Source organism: Zootoca vivipara, chromosome 4 (genome assembly GCF_963506605.1).
Source record: "Zootoca vivipara chromosome 4, rZooViv1.1, whole genome shotgun sequence".
NCBI lineage: Eukaryota > Metazoa > Chordata > Lepidosauria > Squamata > Lacertidae > Zootoca > Zootoca vivipara.
Window position 1 is genome coordinate 98,228,722 of NC_083279.1, and position 23,844 is coordinate 98,252,565.

Here is a 23,844-nt window from a genome sequence, read left to right on the forward strand (position 1 = left end):
CTGACTGGGGTTCTGCACTGAGGGTGAAGCTCTAGAACAGCCTTTGCCGAGCTTCTTCTGCTCCTCCAGATGCTTTGGACTACGACTCCCATTGGCCCCAGCATCACCCATCCATGCTTGGCTGGGAGTTGTAGTCCAGGACGTCGTCAGGGGGCCCCACCAAGGTGAAGGCTGCCCCGGGTCCTGCCGCCGCAACCCCCCGCACTCACCAGAACTGGCCCCTCCGGCTTGGGAGCATCTCATGGAGCTGCGGGTGGCAGGCCGATAGCCAGGCAGGCTCATCAACGTCGTGTTGTTGGGGGAAGAGGTGCCCAGCCTGGTGAGGGATTCCTGAGAGGGGAGGCTGGCAAGGGAGCGGGTGGAGGAAGCGGATGCGGAACGCAGGCGGGTCTTGACCGGCTCTTGGCTCAAGGTGCTGCTCTGAGACTCAGCGGACTGCACGCTGAACAAGGAGGCGTCAGCACTCTGGGGAGTTCCTGGCTCAGTGTGTTTCTGTGTAGAAGCACAAGGAGGAGGAGGAGGAGAAAGAGGAGGGTGAGTACAAAGATGAGCTGCTGATGCGGCTTAACTCTGCCCCCACCCGCTAAGCTGCTCCTCTCCACCTCCATCACACCAGACAGAATATTAGATGCTTCTGCCCTGTCTTCCCCTATCCCTTACTCGGCTTTTCTGCAAACTAACAAGCACCAAATGCTGCATTCTTTCCTCACTGGAGAGTTGCTCCAAAACCTTGATTATTTTTGTTGCCCTTTTCTGAACCCTTTCCGACTCTACAATATCCTTTCTGAGGAAGGGCCAATGGAACTGTACACAGCATCCCAAGTGAGGTTGCACCACAGGTTTGTATAATGGCATTATGGCACCGGCAGTTTTATTTCCAATTCCTTTCCTATCGATCCCTAGCAATTCCCAACTGCTGCACACCGGGTCCACACCTTCATCAAGCTATCCACTATGACCCCAAGGTCTCGTTCATGACCACTGTCAATTCAAGACCCCACGAGAACGGACATGAAGCTCGTGTTTTTTGCCTTGACACACATCATTTTACACTTGATTACATGGAAGTGCATTTGCCACTTTACTACCCTACTTGGAAAGCTTGTTTTGGAGCTCTTCCAAATCCCTGAACTATTTGGCAACTTGGATTCATCACTCCTTGTTCCTAGTAAACTACCTCAAGAGGGCAGCTCTCCTGAATCCACCCCTAATAGCAGGGGTCGCCTGCTACTCCCCACACCCAGGGAAGCCGGCTGCTAAAAGTGTATGACAGACCTGGCTATGGAGGATGCCCGTTTGAGCAGCCCTGGATGCCACCTATCTCCACAGCCACCATCACCACACCTTGGCTCCCATCCCTAGGTGGCCCCCACATTACTTTGATCATGGTGATGTTGATGACCTGTGTGGTGCGCCGGCGGCCAGAGAGTGTTTTCCGCCCCGACTCAAAGGAAACATCGCCCGTGGAATTAACGCTGTTCTCCAGTTTGGACCGCGTGCGGGTGGGGATGGGTGTGAAATAGAGGCTCTCCAGAGTCTCCACCTTCCGAGGCAGCCGGTGGGAAGCCTTGGACGGCTCTGCTGTCCCAGATTCAGAGATGGAACGGCGAGACCTCCTGCTGTGAAGAGAGATGGGATGTGGGGGGAGAGAGGATCATGAAGCTGGCAGGGAGGCCACAACCACAGAACCCTCTCTTCACATTCCCAGGAACAAGGAAGCTGAGAAGTCTTCACAATACAATTCAAAGTGTTGGTGCTGACTTTTAAAGCCGTAAATGGCCTCGGCCCAGTATACCTGAAGGAGCGTCTCCACCCCCATCGTTCAGCCTGGACACTGAGGTGTAGCCCTGAGGATCTTCTGGCAGTTCCTTCACTACAAGAAGTGAAGTTACAGGGAACCAGGCAGAGGGCCTACTAGGTAGTGGCACCTGCCCTGTGGAACGCCCTCCCTTCATCAGATGTCGGGGAAATAAACAACTATCTGACTTTTAGAAATTTTTAATGTCTGATGTTTTACTACTGTTTTTGATGTCTTAATGTGTTGGAAGCAGCCCAAAGTGGCTCGGGCAACCCAGTCAGATGGGTGGCGTATAAATAAATAAAATAAATAATAATAATAATAATAATAATAATAATAATAATAATAATAATGTCCCATGTCTCCAAAGTTGCTTCACTGTCAGGCCTGCCAAATGAAGGACCCTGTGAGTGGCCACCCTTGGGGAAACATGCATTTGGTCCTAGAGCTGCAAGGGTGGGAAGCCTGTGCTCTATGGCTGATCAAAGAGCTAAGAAGGAGGAAGAGGAGGAGGAGGAAAGAAAGCTGGCACGGAAGCTGAGCTGCTCTGCTGCAGCCGCCTGCTTGCCTTCTAAGCTGAGGGTCAGTACCTGGTGGAGTTGAGCGGCTGTGCTTCATCGCTGGTGCTCATGTCCAGGCTGTCTGTGCTGACATCGGCTGGGCTTTCCTGGAAGGTGATGCGGCTTTTTAATGAATCTGTGGCCAGCTGGAACTTGCCCTGCTCTCGCAGCTGGCGATCTGCAAACTCCACCTGCGTTTGGGTTGGTTAACGGTAAGGGGCAGGGTGCCACGAGCAAGCCACGCACCAAGGAAGTCAAGAGACCCACTAGAACCAAAATGGCCAATTAAATGTTTCTTTGCATGCATCTACGTTAGAACTGGGCCAAGTCCACCTCACTTCAGTTGCAGGTAAATATGTTGCTATACATATACTAAGCATGGGAACCCATGGCTCTCCAGAGGGTGCTGGACTCCAGCGCCCATCACCCCTGGTCCTTTGGCTTCCTGGCTAGAGCAGGAGGGAGTTGGAGCCCAGCAACACCTGCAAGGGCCACATGTTCCCCCATCCCTGGGGTACAGAAAACAGGCTAAGGTAAACAACGCACAGAATATTCCGTTTCCTTGATGATACATGCAGGATGCGCTTTGCCTGCTGCTCTGCTCTGTGCATATGGCAGGAGGTTTTTCAAGTTCTCAGTTCTAGGGCAAGTCCAAGAGTAAGTAGCACCAAGTTTGAAAGGATGGTTCCAAGTTATTAAAGCTTTGCATCTTAGCCAGGAAGGCTAGGCTACAAAGGGGGGGGGGGAAGTATTCACACAATGTGGCCTTGTTATTATGGGGGAGAGGTTGTCTGTCAGAAGTGGCTAGCTCACGTGGCTGATTCTTTGCCAGTATGGGGGACAATGACTTCTCAGTTCAAGAAGCGGGGGGGGGGGGGCTGCTTGACCAACACTTCTTAGCACAGAGAGTATAGCGATTGTTGCTGCAGATCACACACCCACACCACTGCCCTACTCAACTTTGCACCAGCCCTTCCCACCCACTTCAGGACACAGCACTAGGCAGGTCCTGAAAACCTACCACGAGCCATTTAACCATGTTATTTGCCTAATTACAAAGGCACTTAAAACCATACAAGGAGGCAGCCACTGCCTCAGAGCATACCCTTGATTCCCAGTCCTGCCTGCCGTGACTTGCAGGGGCTCTCCTGGAGATAAGAACTTAATTCTCAGCCACAGGCACCAATGATTCCACCGGTGGCATCTGGCATGCCCAAGCGTTGCCCTCCATGCACAGCTTGGTGTTTGGGGCTGGCGTGTCCTTCCCTGCTTCCTCTTGGCATCTGCAGAGCTCCACCCACTCCCTTAGACCAAGTCAGGCCGGGTCCCTCTGGCCCATCATTGTCTGCTCCAAGGGCCAAGACTCGCTCTCTGCTGCCCCAGATGAGGTTTCCAGGGACTTCAGTTTCAGGAGGGCAGATTCCAGAGGAAAACGTAGGAGAAAAGCCCTTGTGGGGATTATGCAGAGGGCTGGTGGGGCCTCCCCCTCACTGGAGGTCTTCACGTAGAGGCTAGTTTGTCATGCACATGCTGGGGGTGCTCTAGCCCTGGGTTCCTTGCAGGGGGTTGGACAAGCAGGCCTCCAAGGACCCCCCATAGGATCTCACCTGGCTCTTTGGTGTCTCAGGTGGAGGGCCTTTTCCACCACCTACAAATGCCCCTGGACTCTGGACTTTCTGCATGCAAAGCCACAGCCCTCCTGATCTTTGCCAAAAACTAAATTAGCTGGGAATCTAACCTGCCCAGGAATGCCTCCTGCACCTAGGGACCCCACAGATCCTTCTTGCAAGAGGAAATGCACAGGTGGGTGGGCAGGGCCTGGAACGAAAATGGACTGGGCCCTGCCGTGCGCACGCACCCTGCCTCCTCAGCCACCGCCCCTCGGCCCTACCTGTGCCTCTAGGCTGCAGAGGTTCTTGGAGGTGAGCTGGGCCTCCTGCATCTGCCTCACCAAATCCTGCTGCTCCTTCACAAGGCGCTCCGATTTGGCCTTCAGCTCCGCGTTCTCCCTCTCCACCTCCTCCAGGACTCCCAGCCTCTCAAGCAGCTCCTGGTTTTGTTGCTTCTTTGCGTCGTAGTGTGTTTTGGCCTTCTCCATCTGAGGGGCGAGGAAAAGAGAGGCAACCGTCAAGCACAACACCTGCCGGTTTAAGGCCAGACTTGAGGCAATTTCACGCAAAGCCGGGACGTCGGAAGCCAAGGCTGGTGCTTCCTTAAGAGACCCTTGCTCAGCCATGCTGTTGTGCAACATCACAAAGTGTACTTATCCTCCACACACCCACATTTGCAAACCTCACCATGCAGTTCTGTTAGCTCAACGGGTGCCATTTTTGTAAGCTATGGAATTTTGAGGCCTTTTAATGGCAGAACGTCTTTTCTTAGTACCTGCCTTAGCTGTGACTGTTTAATACAGGGTAGGAAACCCAGGGTGATGGTTCTCTCCCCTCCCACCCCACACTTCTGCCCCAGAGGGAGCCAGCTCCCCCTTTTCTACCTGCGCCTTGTAATGCTCAGCAGCTTGTTCCTTCTGGGCCAGCTGAGACTGGAGATCCAAGATCTTCTCATTCCGGTGCTTAATCTCTGCCTGGAGCTCTTCTTCGTGCACCTGCTGAGGAGAGACACAGATATTCCCTTACAGTGCCAGAGAGGGAAATTGTTTTCTTTATTCCCCTAGACCAGGCATCCTCAAACTTCGGCCCTCCAGATGTTTTGGACTACAGTTCCCATCTTCCCCGACCACTGGTCCTGTTAGCTAGGGATCATGGGAGTTGTAGGCCAAAATATCTGGAGGGCCGCAGTTTGGGGGTGCCTGCCCTAGACTTCTTGCAACAGCTGAGTAAGGTTGCTCAGTAGACTTACAAGAGTCCTGTCCACCCCTTGTCTTTGAAAAGCTGGCATCGCTGAAAACTAAATAGCTTTAATTGGATTTTGAATTTAAAAATCAATTAATTATTACTGTTTCACATTTCTTGTTATTCTCTTCCTTGATTTCCCTCGCCCTCGATTGCAGGGGATTGGACTAGTGCGTCATGCAAACCACTATTCTGAATGCTTTTTATAGGATAGGGTGGGGATCTGGGGATGAAGTTATGAAGCCAATGGGGCAGTGCCCCCCAAAAGCTTGGGAACCTCTGCACTAGGAGAACTCTCTCCAGCCTCCATCTCTGGAAGCTCACCTGGGCTCTCTGCTGCTCGGCTTGAGTGACCTTCTGCTGCTGAACCAACTTCTGCTTCAGCTCCTCCAGCTGGAAAGGAAAAGGGGGCGGGGAAGAGAGAGAGAATAGTTATTCCAACCCCTCCTGCTCAAAGCACTGTTCAGCCACTCCCTCCTGGCTCTTTGAGGCGCTGCACCCTATGGCACTGCACAAAGCCACCCAATCCGCAATCTCTGTCCCCCTCCTAAACCTGCTGTACTGGAACCGCCATGCCTAGAAAAGGACTGGCTGGCAGGAGGCCAAGAAGTCTCCCCCTTTTACCAAAAGCTGTGACTCCTGCATTGCAGCAGATTGGACTAGATGACCTTTTGGGTCCTCTACAATTCTATGATTCTATGAGCAGGGCATCAAAGAGTTACAGTTTAGGACATCTCGGGACTGACCACTTTATCCAGTTTGGGGGTTGGAAGGAGGAATCTGGCGCTGTCTGTGTTACTCAGCTTGGCCCCTTCAGCATTAAACACTTCTCTAGTAAGTCAAGCCCCATGCGAAAGAAAGAAAGAAAGAAAGAAAGAAAGAAAGAAAGAAAGAAAGAAAGAGGGGGGAGGGCCAAGTTCTGCACCTGGTAAAAGCAACACTAAAAGGTCACTGAATGTGTATTTGGATAATGATTCTGATTGCTAGGGGGAAAGCAGCTGTGAGGTCCCAACTCAATGCAAGCACTGCTCAGCCTCCCCGACTACACACCTTTTTCAAGCTTCTTTTTGCAGCCATGATACGAGAGTCTGAATTCTGCCGAATGCCACAGACCCTCAAGAGTTACTACAGGAACACAGAAAGAACTGCATGCCAGAGTCCTCTATGCCTGGAAGCACATACCCTCCGACAGGCATACCCTCCGACAGGTTCCCTTCCACCCAGGAAGCATCAGTATCACTGGAGCTCCCCGTCCTAAACATTCTGCCTCTGCAAAAGCTTCCTGGAAGCAGCAGCACCAGAGCAGCCCCCAACCCTCCACCGACAAGTCTATGATGCGCAAACACCGCATGCCAGTCGCAGGGTTGGGTCAGTGGGCTTCAGAGAAGAAATGGTGCATGGGGGTTAGCAGCTTCCCAGGAAGAGCAGCTCTCTACAAGCAGAAGAGATGGGGTGTGCCGCAAGCAGATGCTCTGACTTGCGATGAAAGTTATGCTGGAGGTTAATTAGCCGCCCCGCCCCACATTTCCTGCCTCCAGGTCTCCCCAGCAACCCCAAAGCAGGGTCTCCATTGCCAACTGTTTGCCTCTTGTGCACCTGGGGGTAAGGGAGCATCAGGGATCCACGGAAACACTGAAGGTCCAAGAGGGTTTCTGAAGTGGACGGGGGGGCTGTTTGAGGGGCTTTTCGTTTAAGCTGGTTTGCTCTTAATGAAGGGCTTTAAAACACAGGGGTGAGAGGGCGGACTTGTCTTCAGGTGCAACTCTGCTTGCAGATGGCCAAGAGAGGTGGCAGTGCTTTTAGCTCCTGGTAACCCTGAAGGTTAGAGGGCTGGCCCCCCTGCGTTGCAGACCCTGCACTCTGCCTGCAGCTCAAGGTCTCCCCTCCCGAGAGTGGTATCATTCACAGAGATTCTCTCCTATACCGGAGGAAAATATAAGGAGGAGATGGGGAAGACAGAATGCCAAAAGATGCAGCAGCTGGAGAGGGACAGGACCTCGGAGATCATCAAGCCCTACTCTCCGCTGCTCAAGGCAGGGCCTGCGGCATAGGCCACCTCTGGCTTCAAATGGCTACTCCCCTCTTGGCGCAGTCCTGTCTTAAAAAGGGGTGCCCAGAACAGGAGACAGTGCTCCAGATGCAGGTAAACCTAGGTAAAGAACCCCTGGATGGTTAAGACCAGTCAAAGGTGACTATGGGGTTGCGGCTCTCATCTCGCTTTCAGGCCGAGGGAGACACTGTTTGTCCACAGACAGCTTCCCGGGTCATGTGGCCAGCAGGACTAAGCCACTTCTGGCACAACGGGACACCGTGGCAGAAGCCAGAGAGCACGGAAACACCATTTACCTTCCTGCCACAGCGGTACCTATTTATCTACTAGCGCTGGTGTGCTTTCGAATGGCTAAGTTGGCAGGAGCTGGGACAGAGCAACAGGAGCTCACCTCGTCGCGCAGCACATAGCTAAATAATGAGACTCACTCCCCCAGGAAGCAGTCATGGCCACCAACCTAGATAGCTTTGAACGAGGATCAAATAAATTCATGGAGGATTGTGCTCAAATCCTGTGAGGGGGTTTCCCTTTGGGGCACCTGCTTGGCTACACTGGGAACAGGATGCTGGACTAGATGGGCCATTGGCCTCTTCCAGCAGGTTGCTCCACCAGGAGTTACAAAGACAAGTGGGAAATTCTACAGGGGATGTCATTGGTACGTCCCAAGCTGCTCCCAAGGCTTCCCAGGTGTTGGGATGAGAGGGCGCAAGAGGATGCATGTAGTGCTGTACTGCGGAGCTATCAGAAAAAGTGGCACCAAGGAGATCTTTAAGGGGGGGATAACAAAAAATGTTGTGTGGGTGTGTAGCAAGCCCTCATACTACAATTACTGGGAGACCTGCTGGGAGAGCAACAATCCCAAGTAGACTGACTTTGCTGGCCGCTGGCGCGACTTCCTTGCCTATGGACAGTATTGCCTATGGTGCAAAGGACAGGATTTGTGTGCTTTCTGCTCTTGCCAAGTAATTATTATTATTTTTGGTCAAAGTAAGAGAACAAAAGTTTTGCTGACCTGTGTGAGGAGGCATCTGGGCATAAAGTGCAGCGTTTTAGAGAGGGATTGTGAAGCCCTGTTTTCCCACACAGCCCCCAAACGAGGGTGGCGGCGGCCTTATTACTTGTCCTCCGTAAGCCCCCATTGCAAACAGTTCACAACAGGAGATGGCAGCCATGATGGAGGGGGGGAAGCAGCAGCAGCAGCGGCTACGTCATGCACTGTCACCGTTTAAGCAGCTGACACCTGGCATGCATTACCTGGCATGCATTAGCTCGCTCTTTCTGATATACCTCTAGCTGCTCCACCTGTAAGATTGGGGGGTGGGTGGGAGGGGGAAGCAATGAAGGCAGACGTGAAAACACCACAAAAAGCAGCTGGGGCAACTTGTGGCAAAGGTGGGAGCTCAACTGCCCACCCAATCCAGACCAAGAGGGTGTTGCTCATCCCTTCCCCAGAGGCTCAGAGCTGAGACGGCAGTATATAAATAAAGAGGAGAAGACTTGTGGAACCTGGAGGGGCAGTGTTAGAACACTGCGTACACATGCAGGAGCAAAAGGGAGCCCAGTCAAGGATAACATATAGCCGGCATCTCAAGCAAACATGGCTCCTGGGCAGCAGCAGCACCACCCCCTTTGTTAACTTGCTTGCTTTAACTTTCAGGGAAAGTATCTACTACTGGCCTACTGCGGACCCCAAAATTCTAGAGATGGGTCCCCATTGCTCAAGATGCACCCCATGAGCCAAATAAGGTCTGCTGAGCCTTTCAGGCCGCACCTCGCTTCTGCACATCCCCTCAATCTGGACTGCACTATACAGAATGCAGCAAGGTGCGCCCCCACCCCCAGGTGTCTTGCAACCTCATCCAATCCTGAGAGAGATGCTTCTGTCGCTCAAGGGTGGCCCTGCAGAGCTGTCCCCTTCATTAAGTGAACTGGAACCAGAGTTTATAAGCAGAATGGAAAACCATTAAGAGCCACCATCATTTTCTGTCCGGCAGGCAAATCTAGGCCAGATCCCAGAATGTTTACTCCATCTGCCTAATCTCCAGAGGCAGCGCTGTCCCCGGGTGAAGCAAGGGAGTAGGGACAAAGTGGTGGCACAAAGAGGATGAGCTTTGCCCCCAACCCCTCCACCCTGCTTCAAGAGGGCAAAGAAACTGCAGGATGGGTCGGGGAGATGCAGCTGCCTAGGGCTAGCCACTCGGCAACTCCCACCCCCAAAAGCAACTGGATCCCGTGCGGGGCCTTACCTGCACCTGCTGCCTCTTCTTGACCTCCTCGTACTTCTTCTGGGTGTCCTCAACCACTCGCTTGATGGCGGCCATCCGCTTCTCCGAGTCGAGCCTGACCGACTCCAGCTCCTGCTTGTGCTGTTTCTTGGCCTGGGCCAGTTCTGCCTCCAGGCGCTGCAGCCCCCGGTTCTCCTCGGCCAGCTGCGCCTGGGCCTGCTGGAGGGTGGCCAGCTGCCCCACGTAGCTGCCCTTCTCTGCCTGCAGCTGCTGGATGGCCTGCTCCCGCTCCAGGAGCCTCTCCTTCACCGCCTGCAGCTCCGCCAGCTCCAGCTTGGCCCTGGCCAGCTCCGCCTGCAGGAGGGAGGCGGCGTTCTGCATCTGCTCCAGCTTCTCCCGGTGCTTGCTCTCCTGTGAGGCCTGCTCCGCCTGCAGCTGTTGGTAGAGGCACTTGATGGGCATCAGCTCTGTGATCAGGGCCTGGGCCCCTGCGAACTCCTGCTGCTGGGCGGAAAGCTGCTGCTCCTTCTGGAAGGCCTTCTCCTGCCAGGACTTAAGCTCCTTGCAGAGGTCCTCCTGCTGCTTGGAGGCAGCGCTCCGCTCCTTCTTCAGGGCCTCCACCGACACCCGAAGTTTCTCGGCCTGCTCCTGGGAGCTCTGCGCTTCGGCTTTCATGGTTGAGCACCTCTCAGCTGCCCGGGAAGCAGCGGTGGCCATTTCCGACTGCAGGATCCGCAGCCTCTCCTCCAGCTTCTTGCTCTTCTCGGACTCAGCCAGGGCCAGCCGCCTCAGGTCCTTGACCTCCCCCTCCTTCTCCAGCTGCTGCCTTTGCATGATGGATGTCTCCTTCTCCATGCTGCTGATGATGCTGGCCTGGCGCTCCGATTCCTGGGCACAGCGTGACAGCTGCTCCTTCCAGCTCTCCTCAGACTTGCTCTTCTCCTGGGCTGCGGCACGTAGGACGACTAGCTCCTTCTCGGCTCGGGATGCCGCCTCTCTGCTCTGGGCCAGCTCCTTTCCTTTGTCGTGGAGTTCCCTCTTCAGCTTCTCTTGACTGGACTTGGATGCTTCCAGGAGCTGCTCCAGTTCCGTGGCCCTCTCCTTGTGCTGTACCACCTCCCGCTTCAAAGCCTCTGCCTCCACCTGCTGCTCCCGCTCAGAGGCGGCTGCCACCTTCTCCAGCCGGGCAACGGTGGTCTGCTGCTCCTTGCACTGCTTCTCCAGCCTCTCCACCTGTGTGCGGAGAGCCTCGCACTCCTTCAGCTGCCCCTGGTAGAGCTCTCGGCTGGAGGTGGACTCCTGCTCCTGCTGCCGCTTCTCCTCCTCCAGGCTCTTGAGGGAGGCGTCCTTGGAGTGCATCATCGACTTGATGCTGTCCATCTCGGCCTCCCGGGTCCGGGCTGCCTCCAGGAACCCTTGCAGCTCGCTCTCCATCTTGGCAGCCCTCTCCTTCAGGGCCTCAGCGGAGGCCAGTTCCCCCTTCAGCTTGCTGACCGTCTTCTGCAGGTCCCTTAGCTCCTCGCTGCGGGAGATGTACTTGAGGCGCAACTCCTCCAGCTCCCGCTCTTTCTCCCCAACCAGCTCCTGGGCCCTGGCTACCTCCTCCTGGAGCCCAGAGACTTCCACTCGGTGCTCGTTGGTGACATTCTGCAGCTGCACCTCCAGGGCTGCCTTGCTGACTTTCTCAGCGGCCAGTTCAGCCATGGCCCGTTCCACCTCGCCCGACAGCCGCTTGGCTTCCTCCTCGTGCAGGGCCAGCTCCCGCTTCTGCTGCTGGGAGGCCTCTTCCAGCTTGGCCTTCAGGGACTTCAGCTGGCCAGACAGCTTCTCCACCTCGCGCTCCTTCTCTTCCAGGGCTGCCCTGGTGCTGGAGAGGCTGGACTCAGCTGCACTCAGGTCCTTCTGGCTCTGATCCCCTGCCAGCCTCACTTGAGCCTCCAGCTCGGCTACCTTGCGCTTCTCCTCAGCCAGCTCCCTGGTGGCAACTTCCAGCGCCTGGGCTGCTTCGTGCTCCTCCTTCTTCCCTTTGGCCAAGCTCTGGGCAGCCTCCTTCTGAGCCACAGCTACCTTTTCCTGCAGAGAGGCAATCTCTGCCCGGAGCTTGTCCTCTGTGCGCTCCTTCTCCTTGACCTGTGAGGTGGCACGAGCCACGTCTGCCTGGAGCTCAGCCAGTGCTCCTTGGTGCTTGCTGTTCAAGTGCTTCACCTGAGCCTCCAGTTCGGCCACCTTCTGCTGCTCGGCCTGCAGCCTCAGGTGAGCCTGCTCCTGCTCCCCGCTCAGCGCTCGGACCTTCTCCTCAAGCCTCCCCAGCTCCCCTGGGTCTCCTTTGGCCGCCACAGAGGAGAGCTCTGCCATCTGGTGCTGCAGCTCCTCCACCTTGGTCCTGGAGGCTTCCTCCAGCTGCTGCACTTGTCGCTCCAGGGCTTGCCTCTGGGCCTTCTCCTCACCCATCTCCCGCTGGACCTGGTCCCGGTGCTTGCTCAGTTCCTGAATCTGCTCCTCCAGCTCTGCGATCCGCCGGAGGTTGCCCTCCAAGGACTCGGCCGCCCGCCTCTTCTCATCCTCCAAGATGCCTTCTGTGTTGCGGACGGATTCCTCCAGGATCAGGAGCCGTTCCTGGAGACGGGTGTTCTCCTTGGCCAGCTTCTCCTTGTCAGCCAGCTTCTGCTGTGCCTCACGAAGCTGGCCTTTCAGCACCGACACGGCTCCTGCTTGGGCCTCGCTCTGCTGGCACTGTGCGGTGAGGGCCAAGATCCTAGCCTCCAGCTCCTGGACCTTGTGGCTCAAATCGGCCTTCTCCCTCTGGGCTTCTGCGACAGAGGCGCTCTGAGCACGCAGCCGCTCGGTCAAGGCAGACAGTTCCGCCTCCTTCTCCTGGAGTTGCCTCAGGGCCAGCTCTTTCTCCTGGGCGGCCTTGTTGTATGCTTCCTGGCCTGCAGCCTCCACCTGCGTCAGCTTCTGGCTGCTCTGCTGCACTGTGCTGGTCAGCTGGTCCACCTGGAGGCTCAGCTCCTGAAGGGCTGCCCGGGAGGCCTGCTCGCTCTTCTGCAAGTCCTCGGCCAGCTGGGCCTTCTGCTGCTGCAGAAGCAGCAGGTCCTGGTCCTTCTGGTGGAGGAAGCCCATCAGCTTGGCGATCTCAGCCGTCAGGGCGTTGACCTGAGCGACCAGGCTCTCCTCCTGGGCACGCAAATCCTGCTCCAGCTTCTCCTTGCCTCGAGAGCTCTCAGAGAGGGAGTTCTGCAGCTCCGTGAGCAGGCCTGTGAGCTGGCGCTTCTCTGCTTCAAAGCTGCTCCTCTCGGACTGGAGGTTGGCCTCAAGCAGCTGCTTCTCCTCTTCGAGGCGGAGGACCGTTGCCTGCAGCTCGGTCTGCTGGCCACTCAGGTAGGCCACCTGCTGGTTCAGTTCTTCAAGCTGGTGGGACAAGAAACAGCAAACAAAGTTATGCATCCAGAGAACACACAGAACGAGCCTTGCTCCTTCCCCTCCAATACTGCCCAAATACAGACTCACAGCTTATGCACTTAACTTACACAATCCCAGCTTAACGTGCTTAGAATCATAGAATCATAGAGTTGGAAGAGACCACAAGGGCCATCCAGTCCAACCCCCTGCCAAGCAGGAAACACCATCAAAGCATTCCTGACAGAAGGCTGTCAAGCCTCTGCTTAAAGACTTCCAAAGAAGGAGACTCCACCACACTCCTTGGCAGCAAATTCCACTGTCGAACAGCTCTTACTGTCAGGAAGTTCTTCCTAATGTTTAGGTGGAATCTTCTTGCTTGACCTTTTTTTTTTTTTTAAAAAAAGGAGTGTGTGTGGAAGAGGTGGGGGAGTCAGAAGGGGGAAAGACTGCCAGCAATCCCACCTGCCATTGCACTCACCCTGGGAGAGCATTCGGATGTGAAGGGCAACCTTGGGAGTGTGCAGTAAGTGTTGCCCTGTGCTTTTTATGGCTTTAAAGGATTGTTTTGACTGTTTGCGATGTTGGATTTACGTGTTATCCCCGGAACGTAACCTCCGCATAAAGTTGAGTTGACCATACCACTCCTCAGTGAGAATGAGGCTGTGCCGAGACAGAAGGCCATGATTTGTACTCATCAGCATTCAGCACCACACTCAAGGGACCCCAGCTCTGCCTGTCTGAAGCAGAGGCCAGCCAAGGCGGAGGACTCAAACTGGCCGACTGTGTTTGCCATAGGTCACTTCCCCCACTTCGTACCTTTAATGAATGTGGAGGCTGTTTTAAATTTGTTTGTTTGGCTTTTGTATTTTGCTGCTGTTGTTTGCTTTTAAAGAAAACAGAGCCTGACTGAAGCTTTTGAGGTGCCAGGGGCAGACTTGCTTTATTTTATATACTGCCCTTCACCCATAGATCTCAGGGTGGTCCACAAGATACATGTACCGGCCAGTAAGGCAGGCTGAAGCTGTAGGGAGCAGAAAGAGTAGGCAAGTCCAGAGCTAAGGCAGGCCCTGCAATACAGCGGACCAGGCTAATGATCAGTGGACCAAAACACCACATTGCAATATCTGGGAATACACAGAGAGACACAACTCCTACAACTGAAGGGACTTTTCAAGTTAGTTATAGCCCATTAAGAACTGAAACGGAATAAAATATTTTTACGATGGTCCAAGTTAAGAATGTTGTGGTTAGTTGGGACTGCTAGCAATAACGAAGGCAGACATCCCCTCAAGTCACACTCTTTTTTTAAGGGAAGTGTCTCTATAAATATACCCAATGTTAACACGTAAAAAGTCAAAGAAGCTATTAGTGTTTTTTTGAATTAACAATAAAAAGCCACAAGTGCCTGCATTAACTCTGCAAAGAGTGGCCTGAACTGCCCAGATGTGGTTTTCCGTTACGCAGTTTCATGACTAAAACCACGAGCCTAACATAGATGAGTCAGTGGCCTGTGCCTCTGAGCAGAGCTGATGCAGAATCCCTTGGCAAACAGTTCCCGTGGGCACACTTATCGTAAGAAATAAGCTCTGAAGTCTAATTCAGAGGTAGGGAATCCCTGGTCCGTGAGCGCCTTTCCAGCCAGCCACACCTCTTTGCCACTCACCCAATGTCATATGCCACCAGGCCTAGGACAGGTAAAGCCACAGCTGGCAAGGAACCATGGGAAGCCAGACACGCAAAGTGCCATCCCAAGTGTCCTGCACAGCTGGCATTTGGCAGTTTGAATTTGGCACCAAATGCCTGTCAGCTGAGTTTGGCCACTTTTTCATCCAGTCCATTGGGCAACATTAGTTACCCCACCTCTTATTCAACAAAAATATCTGTTCTGCAGACATGGAATGAATATGAATGTATATTTTATTCAAGAACATCCCTTTTTATAATTTCGTAAAAATTTATGCACTGCTTGGTTGTGGAAAAACACATACCCTCAGAGTGGCTTACCCAAAAAAATAGACAAAACGAAATTATCACCAAGAAAAATTAGCAACGATTTTGGGGACATTCGGAAAGTTAAAAGAACAATAGACTAAAAACAGATTAACATTTGCTTCAACTTTCTAAACATCTGGGTAGGCTTGTCTAAACAATACTGTTTTTAGCAGGCACTGAAAAGGGTTCAGTGAAGGTGCCTGCCTGACGTCAACAGGCAGGGAGTTCCAAAGTGCAGGTGCTGCCACACAAAAAGATAAGAGAGTTCTTACAAATGCGGAAGGGGTGTTATGTGGCACCTGAAATATGCACTCCTTTTTATACAACAATGCAGTTCAACTAGTTGGTGACACGGCGTTATCAAGGGTTTCACGGAGCGAGCCACCTGACCGCCCTGCCCCCCCCCCCGGTGACAAGTGACATTTCTCTACTGGGATCCGTCTCGCCAGGGCCCTGCTCCTACCTTCAGAATGTCACCCATGACCTCTCCTTTCTCTGGCAAGGAAGTGGTCTCCCTCAGCTTCGCCATCTGGTCCTCCAGCAAGGAGTACTTTCCCTGCAGAATCTCCAGCTTCTCTTCCAAGCACCTCTGGAGAACAAGACACAGGTGGGGAATGGCATTGTGGAACCAGTTGAAAAGAACCATCAACCCAGTTGGTCCAACCCCTAACCAGCCACCGCCACAGAGGACCGCATCACCTCTGACTGCTGGAGGCAGATGCACCTGCTCACACCTCTTCTGGTCCAGGGAGGCAAAGGACCATGGGCAATGAGCACACAGTGCCTCCTCCTTTCCATCTAGTGAACTTTTCCAGGGATCTACCCATGTGGCTGTGTGGTGTCCAACAAGGAAAAAGCCACACTACTTATCTGCAACTCACTCCCCCCCCCCTACACAAACTCCTGTTGCCCAAGACTGAGCCCAGGGATGACCTCCTCTCCGTCAAGGGGGAGGGCTCCCTGCTTGTTAGAACTCCTGGCCAGGCTTCCATGAGTGAAATGTGTGAAGCACAACAACTGAACAGCCACCACCATTTCTGCACATACCCACAACCTCCTTAAATAGCTCTTCCCGGGGAAGAGCACAACGGAAGTGGCAGCCATAGGCAGCAACTATGTTTTGAGCATATTCAGAGCCCAGGAAGCATCACAGAAGCATCTGTTGAAAGGCAAATATCCCTGACCAGAAGCAGAGGCCCTGGGAAGTCAATCCGTGTTGTTACAAATCCCTTTTCAGCACACTGTAGGATGTACAAATGGCACACTACTTCTTCATGCCATTCCTATTATGGGCTATAAAAGCTACTGCTGAAGTAGCCAATCGAACCTGCTCCTTACTTTGCTGGTCAATTTCCACTCTGCCTCGGAAGGCCAAGACTGATCCCAACTACAAAAGCTGCTGATGAAGTTGCCAGAGGCCACCTTACCTGCCAGTCCAGAGAAACACACTGCCCAGGATGTCTAGAGGCAATCAGGGCAGGGGGCTGTTTAGGGGCTTCTCTTGGGGCCAAGATTTAATTTTGGTGGCACATCGTTTTTGCTGTTTAATATTTGTTATTTTGTTGTTCAGCCTTCTTATGAATTAGAGGGGGGTTGTTTAATTTGATTATTTGTTAACGAGACATTTCTATTAAGTTATTTAAAAAATCCTGTATTTTGTAGCTTGGTGAAATTGTGTATTTGTTAGCAGGCTGAAGCATCATTTATTGCAGAAAATCAATGACAGTGATGACTATGTGGATGAGGAGAGCAGACCTCCTGGCCTTACCCCTCTGGGGATGGAAGGGGGGTGTCTCTTCCTGCCCACTAACCTTCTCATTGAGGGCACTGCTCAGCTCCATCTCCCGACGGCTCCTCTGCTCCTCCCATTCCCTTAGAGCTGTGTTGTGCTCTTCCGAGAGCTCATTCATGGCTTCCTGCAGTTCCGTGTGAACGTGAGCAATTTCCCGCAGCTGTGTTGCAAAAACAGGGAAAGGCTTTACAGTATTTGACACTTGCTCCCTTTGTCTTTAGCACTGGTACAAACTCCCCTGCTCTGAAATTGTGGCAGACTGTGCAGAACAAACCCTCTACTGCAAGTGTGTAATGAAACATGCAGAAAAGGCAGCAGCAAAACATGGCTGGCATTTGTTGGAGACAAGCAAATAACATTTCCTTCTCAATGAACTTCTAAGACAATTCATGTGTTACTTTAAACCACACAAGGACACCATTTGTCTAGCAACCTTGCCTGCACTTGCTTGTAAATCTCTATAGGCTAACTCCACCCCTTAAAAGCTGAGCAATTTTATTGCTGTTTTGTCCCAGCTTGTTGAGACAAGATGGAAAATTTCATCTCTCGCAGCTCCACTAATCCTATTAATAGTTCCTGCATCAATAAAGCCTCTGAACTCCAGAAACTAAGTTATTATTTCAATCTAAATTACCTAAGTTAACAGTATTAACACTCCTAGTGGAATACAGGTGGTTATAAGCTCAGTCGGCCTTGTTGGGATTCCTCTGAGGTCCCTGTGTTCAATTCAAAGACAAGCATAAGCATTGCTAAGGGGCATTGGATTGGGGGACCGAGGTTTTACAGGAAGGGCCTCTTAACTCAGGGTGGAGTCCATCCTTTACATCCAGCATGTTGCAGGTCTAATCCCTGGCTATAGTTAAGATGGTCTCAGGTAATGGGGAAGAGACCTCTCTGTCTGCCTGAGGGTCCCAGGGAACCACGGCCAGTCAGAGCAGACAAGATGGACCAGTGGCCTGACTCTGTGTAAGGGAACCACAAGTTCCTCTAAGGCCTTCACATGGGGACTTGTGTAACCCGCTCTGCCGCTGTAGTTTTCCCTTGCCTCTCTTTATTCTGATGCTGTGTTTTGTAATTATTAGATGGTTTTTTTGTACTGTTTCTTGCTATTTGTATAGATGAAGGGCAGGATAGAAATATTTTAAATAAATAAATGAAATAACCACTTGAGTTCAAGATTCCCTGTGGTCTTACCACACATGAGTCAAGAACGGGCCACATTTCTCCAGGGTGCCACCTCAATGCCTTTCTGCTCCAAGACCAAAACTCAGCGAACCCTTTCTGGGATCTCAAGGCGCAGCAAAAGAATCAAGGGTCACCCGAGTTCCAGGCAGGCAGAGGCAATACCTCAACCTCGCTGAGTTCCTTTCCAAAACGGAAGCCTGCAGGTCCAGTATAAGCGTGCCTCTCCCCACCCACCCCCACCCCCACCCCGCATTTGGAGACTACGAGGCGGCAGCAGCAATAGAAAACAGGTGCTTACGTACCCTGAAAGTGAGGTCCCCATTCTCTTCTGAGAGCTGGTTGATTTTCCGGTCCATCTGGCCTTTTTCAGTTTTCAGGTCTTGGCACTGCTTCAGTGTCTCATGCAGGCGCATGAGGAGGCTGAGGGAGAAAGAGAGGGAGGCAGGCATGAAAAGAAGCAAGAGCGCTACTTGAGGGCAAGAGTGGCTTCTGGGCATGAGGGCTCCGTTGCCTTGGCATGGGCTCTGGAGCAAAGAGCAGGGCAGCAGCTCAGGGAACCTCTCCCAACACAGGGTGTGGATCACCTCCTTCCTTGGAGGTTTTTAAGCAGAGGTTGAATGGTCATCTGTCATGGATGCTTCAGCTGAGATTCCTGCAATGCAGGGGGTTGGGCTAGACTAGAGGACCCTTGGGGTCCCTTCCAACTCTATGATTCTATGATTGTAGGAAGCAGGCAACATACAGGCAGGGCTTGAACCTCCACTACAAGGCCGAGAGCTCTTTGGGTTGAAAGACAGCCTGGTTGCCTGCCTTGCTCCACAGCTTTTAAGGGTTGCTGCTGCTAAGACTTCTTGAGGGAGCTCCATGCTTAGAACAGCTCAGCTCCCTTTAAGTACTATGAAATCCAAAGTCCAATACAGCAGACTTTGAAAGATGCCATGCGCAAGGCTCTTTGGGGCTGACAAACCAGCATCCCTCAGTCAGGTCCCAAGTCAACTTCTGAAAGGGGGGTCTAGTCAAAGCAACAGCAGAGGGCCAACAAATCCTATTCCAGGGTTTCCCAAACTTGGGTCTCCAGCTTTTGTTGGACTACAACTCCCATCATCCCTAGCTAGCAGAACCAGTGGTCAAGGATGATGGGAATTGTAGTCCCAAAACAGCTGGAGACCCAAGTTTGGGAAACCCTGCCCTAGACTGAGCACATCAGCTCCTGCTTACCATGGATCTCTAGGATATAATAGGGACCAAGATTCCACATCTTCCCCCTTCCGAGTGAATGATCAGGAGCTTGAGAGAGGGGACAGTAAATGAGGGGAAAGAAGACATGCCACCCTCCTCTCTCCCCACTGAATGTCAGCTACAAACAAGTCTGAAGGAGGAAGAGAATAATTCTCAGCTGTTTTAAATAAGAATCAACCCCAAGCAGCTGAAGGCGATCATAAGCCAGGTGTGCCTAGAGAACAGATTTGCAAATGACTCTCTCAGCTGTTTCATAAATGGCACCCATGTGCCAAAACAAAATTAAAAAATTCCTTCCAGTAGCACCTTAGAGACCAACTAAGTTTGTCATTGGTATGAGCTTTCTTGTGACAAACTTAGTTGGTCTCTAAGGTGCTATTGGAAGGAATATTTTTACACGGCTACTTGGATCCTTGGAAAAGACCCTGATGTTGGGAAAGATTGAGGGCACTAGGAGAAGGGGACGACAGAGGACAAGATGGTTGGACAGTGTTCTCGAAGCTACGAACATGAGTTTGACCAAACTGCGGGAGGCAGTGGAAGACAGGAGTGCCTGGCGTGCTATGGTCCATGGGGTCACGAAGAGTCGGACACGACTAAATGACTAAACAACAACACCTACCTGTAACTAACCCATGTGCCAGATACTGTAACACCACAGCAGTGGCACAGTCCCTAGAGCACTGATGGCCTTTCCTCCCTCTCCTTTCTTTCAAGGAGCTGGGCTAGAGCAAATGCACATGGATCCTTTGCACTTTTTCTTGACAATAATGCTACGAGGCAGGTTAAGTCAGAGACAGCGACTAGCCCTGGGTCAGTGAACGAGCTTCATAGCTGATAGAAAGGACAATGTGGAGGGTAGACAAGATACGCAAAGATGCTAGGAGGATGGAGAGCAAGTTGGTTAGAGCCTTTTAAGGCAAAGGCACCAGTCATGGCAAGGAAGGCACTAAAGGCCGAAACAGCAACAATAAATAGTGATGGGCAGTAAAAACAAGTAAGATAATAAGACAAATAAGGATAATGAAAAGGGCAGGAGCTAAGGAGAGACCCTGGCTGCTTCGATTAAAGATAGGAATAACGGAGGTACACTGTGGGAGCTGCCTAATTCCCAAGGTGTCCTCACCACCTTTGACCAGCAGGTGAAGCCAGAGGCCAACACTATTTTCTTACCCAGCGAAGTCTTCTTCAAAGCAACCCAGCACCCCAAATCTGAGCCAGGAAAGTCCAACAGAGCAAATCAATATTACCGTATTTAGTAGGTTTCTATCCAACTTTTCGACTCAAGTCTTCAAAGCAGTGAGCAAGACTCAAAATGAAGAGAACCAGAGGGGTTCTCAGCCCAAGGGAGGAAGTACCTCTCGTTTTTTTCTCTGAGTTCCTCCATTTCTTTAGATTCCAGCTGATCCGCTGCTTGCCTCTCATGTAGGAGAGTCAGGCGGTCGATCCGCTGCTTCATCACCAGGATCCGCGTTTCTGAAGCAGGAGGGGAGAAGAGAGGACACGGATTATTCAGAAACTAAAAGGCACGTGGTGGCTTCCCCCTGTACAGCAACCAGGCTCCTCTCCATCCAGACACAGCAACTCTGGATGTGTGTTGCTCTGCCTCCAAGCAACCCAACAACAGGGTTGCACAACAGACAGAGCAGCACAGGGAACAAAGACAAATAACAATGGCATCTGAATGCAGGATTAGGCAACTTGCTCACTTTGCAGAAATTTAATCTGACTGCAGAATTTGGAGGAAGGTGAGCGAGGGTGTTTGGGTCTACCCTCTTTAACAGAAAGGAGAGCTGGTGGGGCCAGTAAAGAGGTTTGTTGGATGGATCTACAGCTGACCACAATTAGCAGCAGGATTTTAGATTCTAGTCCATGGAAAGTTCCATTAGGATCCTAACAGATCATCTAGTTCTTATCTAGATCATATTCCTTCTAGTTAAGATTATTATGTTATGCACTTGTGGGTACCAGACTCCCCTAAAACTCCTGGGTTCAGTAGGGGTTGGGACTTAATCAAGGCAAATGTTAAAATAGAAGCCATTTTCCTGATGAGGTAGGCCAGGCATAGACAAACTCCGGCCCTCCAGATGTTTGGGACTACAATTCCCATCATTCCTGACCACTGGTCCTGTTAGCTATGGATGATGGGAATTGTAGAGCCAAACATCTGGAGGGCCAGAGTTTGCCTATGCCTGAGGTAAGCGCTTGGGAGATGGGCCATTTAGAGAACAATGGGAAGGTAATGAGCCATTAGAAAAACCAAGGAGGGGGCTCTGGGCCAATGGCAAAGGAGAGAGTTGGTTAGAAGACAGAGGGAGAGTTTAAAGTGGAGTCTTTAGGGTTGGCTGCAATGTGACCTAGCGAGGAAAAAAGGTTGCAGACTGGCAAAAGCAGCAAGCTGGAGAGAGGGTCAGCACATGGTGTGAATTTGTTTGAATTCAAAGCTGCAGCTATGCAAGCAAGGCCCTCTGGGGTGCTAATGCCCTGAGTCACTCCATCACAGGTTTAGGTCGTATATATGCGTAAACAAACCATATATCCTAAAGACACCACAGTCTGAGCCGTGCCTGATTTCCAAAAGGAAACACAAACCCTGGGTAAGCGGACCTGGAACCACTGGAGTCTCGCCCGCTGAGATTGGAGTGTCGTGCAACAGTTATTAATAATGATTTTTCGTCCCAACCTCCCTCTAGGAGCCCAGGGCAGCCATACAACATCAGTGAAAACAGCAGAAAAAAAATAATACACCTACAAATACATCAACGGTCTCCAAGGAACTGCTAGCATTGCTTTTGCTGTCACACCCATCCCCTGATGGTTCACTGCTACCACCCTCTTTTCCTGCAACTGAGAGGTTCAGGAGCACTTTCATTGCTTCTTCCTACAAAAAGTGCTTGAGAAAAGGGCTCGGCTTGTCTCAGCGTCCCTGGTAGCAACCACTCCACTCCAGGGGCTGACCCCCTCACCTTTTTCATCAACGAGCTTTCGGCTCTCTGCCAGCTCGTGTTCCAGCTCATCTCTATTTTCTCTCTCTTCTTCCAGCAGCTTCTTCAGCTTCCTTATCTGAAACTGGGGTGAATGCATGATGTCACCCATAGGAGAGGCAGAGGAGCCAGGGAGCCACCTGCAAAGAAGTACCAGCCATCTGCATTTGAATTTTTATTTTTTAAATGTGAAAGATGCTTGCACAAAACTCTTGCTGAGCAAAACGTGGTTTGTGTTATGTCATCGAAAAAGGAAACAAGTATAAATGGTTAACCATTCAGATTCTACAAGCGCTATTAAAAAATTCTGCATTGTGCCAAGAAACATGACCCAGCCATCCTATTTATCTAGCTGACACACAAAGAGATGTGCTTTGCAATGTCTCTAAGCATGCTGTGCTAAGCACACTCAGGCTACAGGACATGGTGATATGGTCTTAGAAAGCCATCCCCGCATCTGCAACAGGGAAGAGCATCTAGAGCAAGACAACGCTGGCATCTGTTCCCAGCTCCTCTCTGCTCAAGTTCAGCAAATACTAGCAATGGAGAGCCAGGGATACCACCATGCAAGGTGCAAAGAGGTTGAAGCAGAGTTCAAATCTCGGCTTATCCCATGCCACTCAGCCAACGAGAGAATGGCCAATGTCAGTGACAGCCGCAGTTCCAACTGCAGACAACAATGAGAGCCCAGCTGAACAAGCCCCTCTGTGAGATCACAAAGAGAGTGCCAAGAAGTGGACACAGTTCAGACTCTATGACATGCACCACCTTCCATTACGGCAGACAGCAGCACTTGCTCCCAATCAGGCTTCCAGAATTCTTCTGGCCCCTCTTGGCAGACAGTGTGAGGCAACTTCCTGTGTTCCTGAGTCAAACCATTGGTCCATCCAGCTCAGTACAGCCTACAGCAGGCATCCCCAAACTTCGGCCCTCCAGATGTTTTGGACTACAATTCCCATCTTCCCTGACCACTGGTCCTGTTAGCTAGGGATCATGGGAGTTGTAGGCCAAAACATCTGGAGGGCCGCAGTTTGGGGGTGCCTGGCCTACACTGACTGGCAGTGGCTCTCCAGAATTTCAGGCAGGGGTCTCATCTGGAGGTGCCTGTGAGGACTGATCCTGGCGCTTCCTCAATGTAAAGCAGGCCCTCTACCATGAAGCTACAGCCCCTTCCCCTGAAGCAGACATTCAAGCAGAACCTAACAACATTGCTTTTAAAAATTTTACTTGGAACTATTTGAAGAACTGGAGTGAGAGCTGCTTAAAAGAGAACTGTCTCAGGGGAATGCACTGTATTTTCCTGAGTTTCCCTTCAAACTGTTCCCCAGAAAAACACTGTGTGGGAGTGGGGGAACCTAGATCTAATGAAAATGTTATTAAGTGATCTAAGGAACCATAGAGACCCAAGGTCTTGTGAAGTCTTACACCTACTCAGCTGACTCTATAATCTAAATGATATTTGATATATTGTCATTCACACACATTTTTATGTTATTATCTTCTATTTTTAGAAGCTTCCATTAAAGTTGGCTTAAATGTAACCTCCTTCCTTGGGCATATCACTAGAAACATAAATTGAGCAGGCACATATACGCTTTCCAAACTGACATTTAAGGTCTCTTAGCCCACTTGCACCCACATTGGGATTCACCAATTTTGTTTTGAGCAGACACATAGCTTGGCCACATGGGGGTCTGTGGTGGAGGAAGAACCCTGTTCCCAGGCCTCACCTGGCTACCCCGGAAGTCTCTTTACCCCAGCCTTT

At 51.8% G+C, this 23,844-nt stretch overlaps 1 protein-coding gene across 12 annotated transcripts in view; it reads right to left on the bottom strand.

The window, feature by feature from the left end:
• Positions 1-23,844, bottom strand: part of NUMA1 (nuclear mitotic apparatus protein 1) — a 77,512-nt gene that overhangs the window by 4,912 nt on the left and 48,756 nt on the right. For 4 of the 12 annotated variants that reach the window (XM_060273971.1, XM_060273970.1, XM_060273965.1 and 1 more), the window contains 13 exons: positions 22,062-22,219; positions 20,454-20,571; positions 18,159-18,276; positions 16,691-16,831; positions 15,343-15,468; positions 9,507-12,896; positions 8,515-8,562; positions 5,535-5,603; positions 4,853-4,966; positions 4,250-4,456; positions 2,389-2,549; positions 1,379-1,619; positions 210-492 (listed from right to left, as the gene is read on the bottom strand). In XM_060273971.1, coding sequence (XP_060129954.1) covers positions 210-492; positions 1,379-1,619; positions 2,389-2,549; positions 4,250-4,456; positions 4,853-4,966; positions 5,535-5,603; positions 8,515-8,562; positions 9,507-12,896; positions 15,343-15,468; positions 16,691-16,831; positions 18,159-18,276; positions 20,454-20,571; positions 22,062-22,219 — 5,174 coding nt within the window. The remainder of the gene's footprint in view (positions 1-209; positions 493-1,378; positions 1,620-2,388; positions 2,550-4,249; positions 4,457-4,852; positions 4,967-5,534; positions 5,604-8,514; positions 8,563-9,506; positions 12,897-15,342; positions 15,469-16,690; positions 16,832-18,158; positions 18,277-20,453; positions 20,572-22,061; positions 22,220-23,844) is intronic. The other 8 variants (XM_060273968.1, XM_060273966.1, XM_060273973.1 and 5 more) reach the window with 8 other exon arrangements.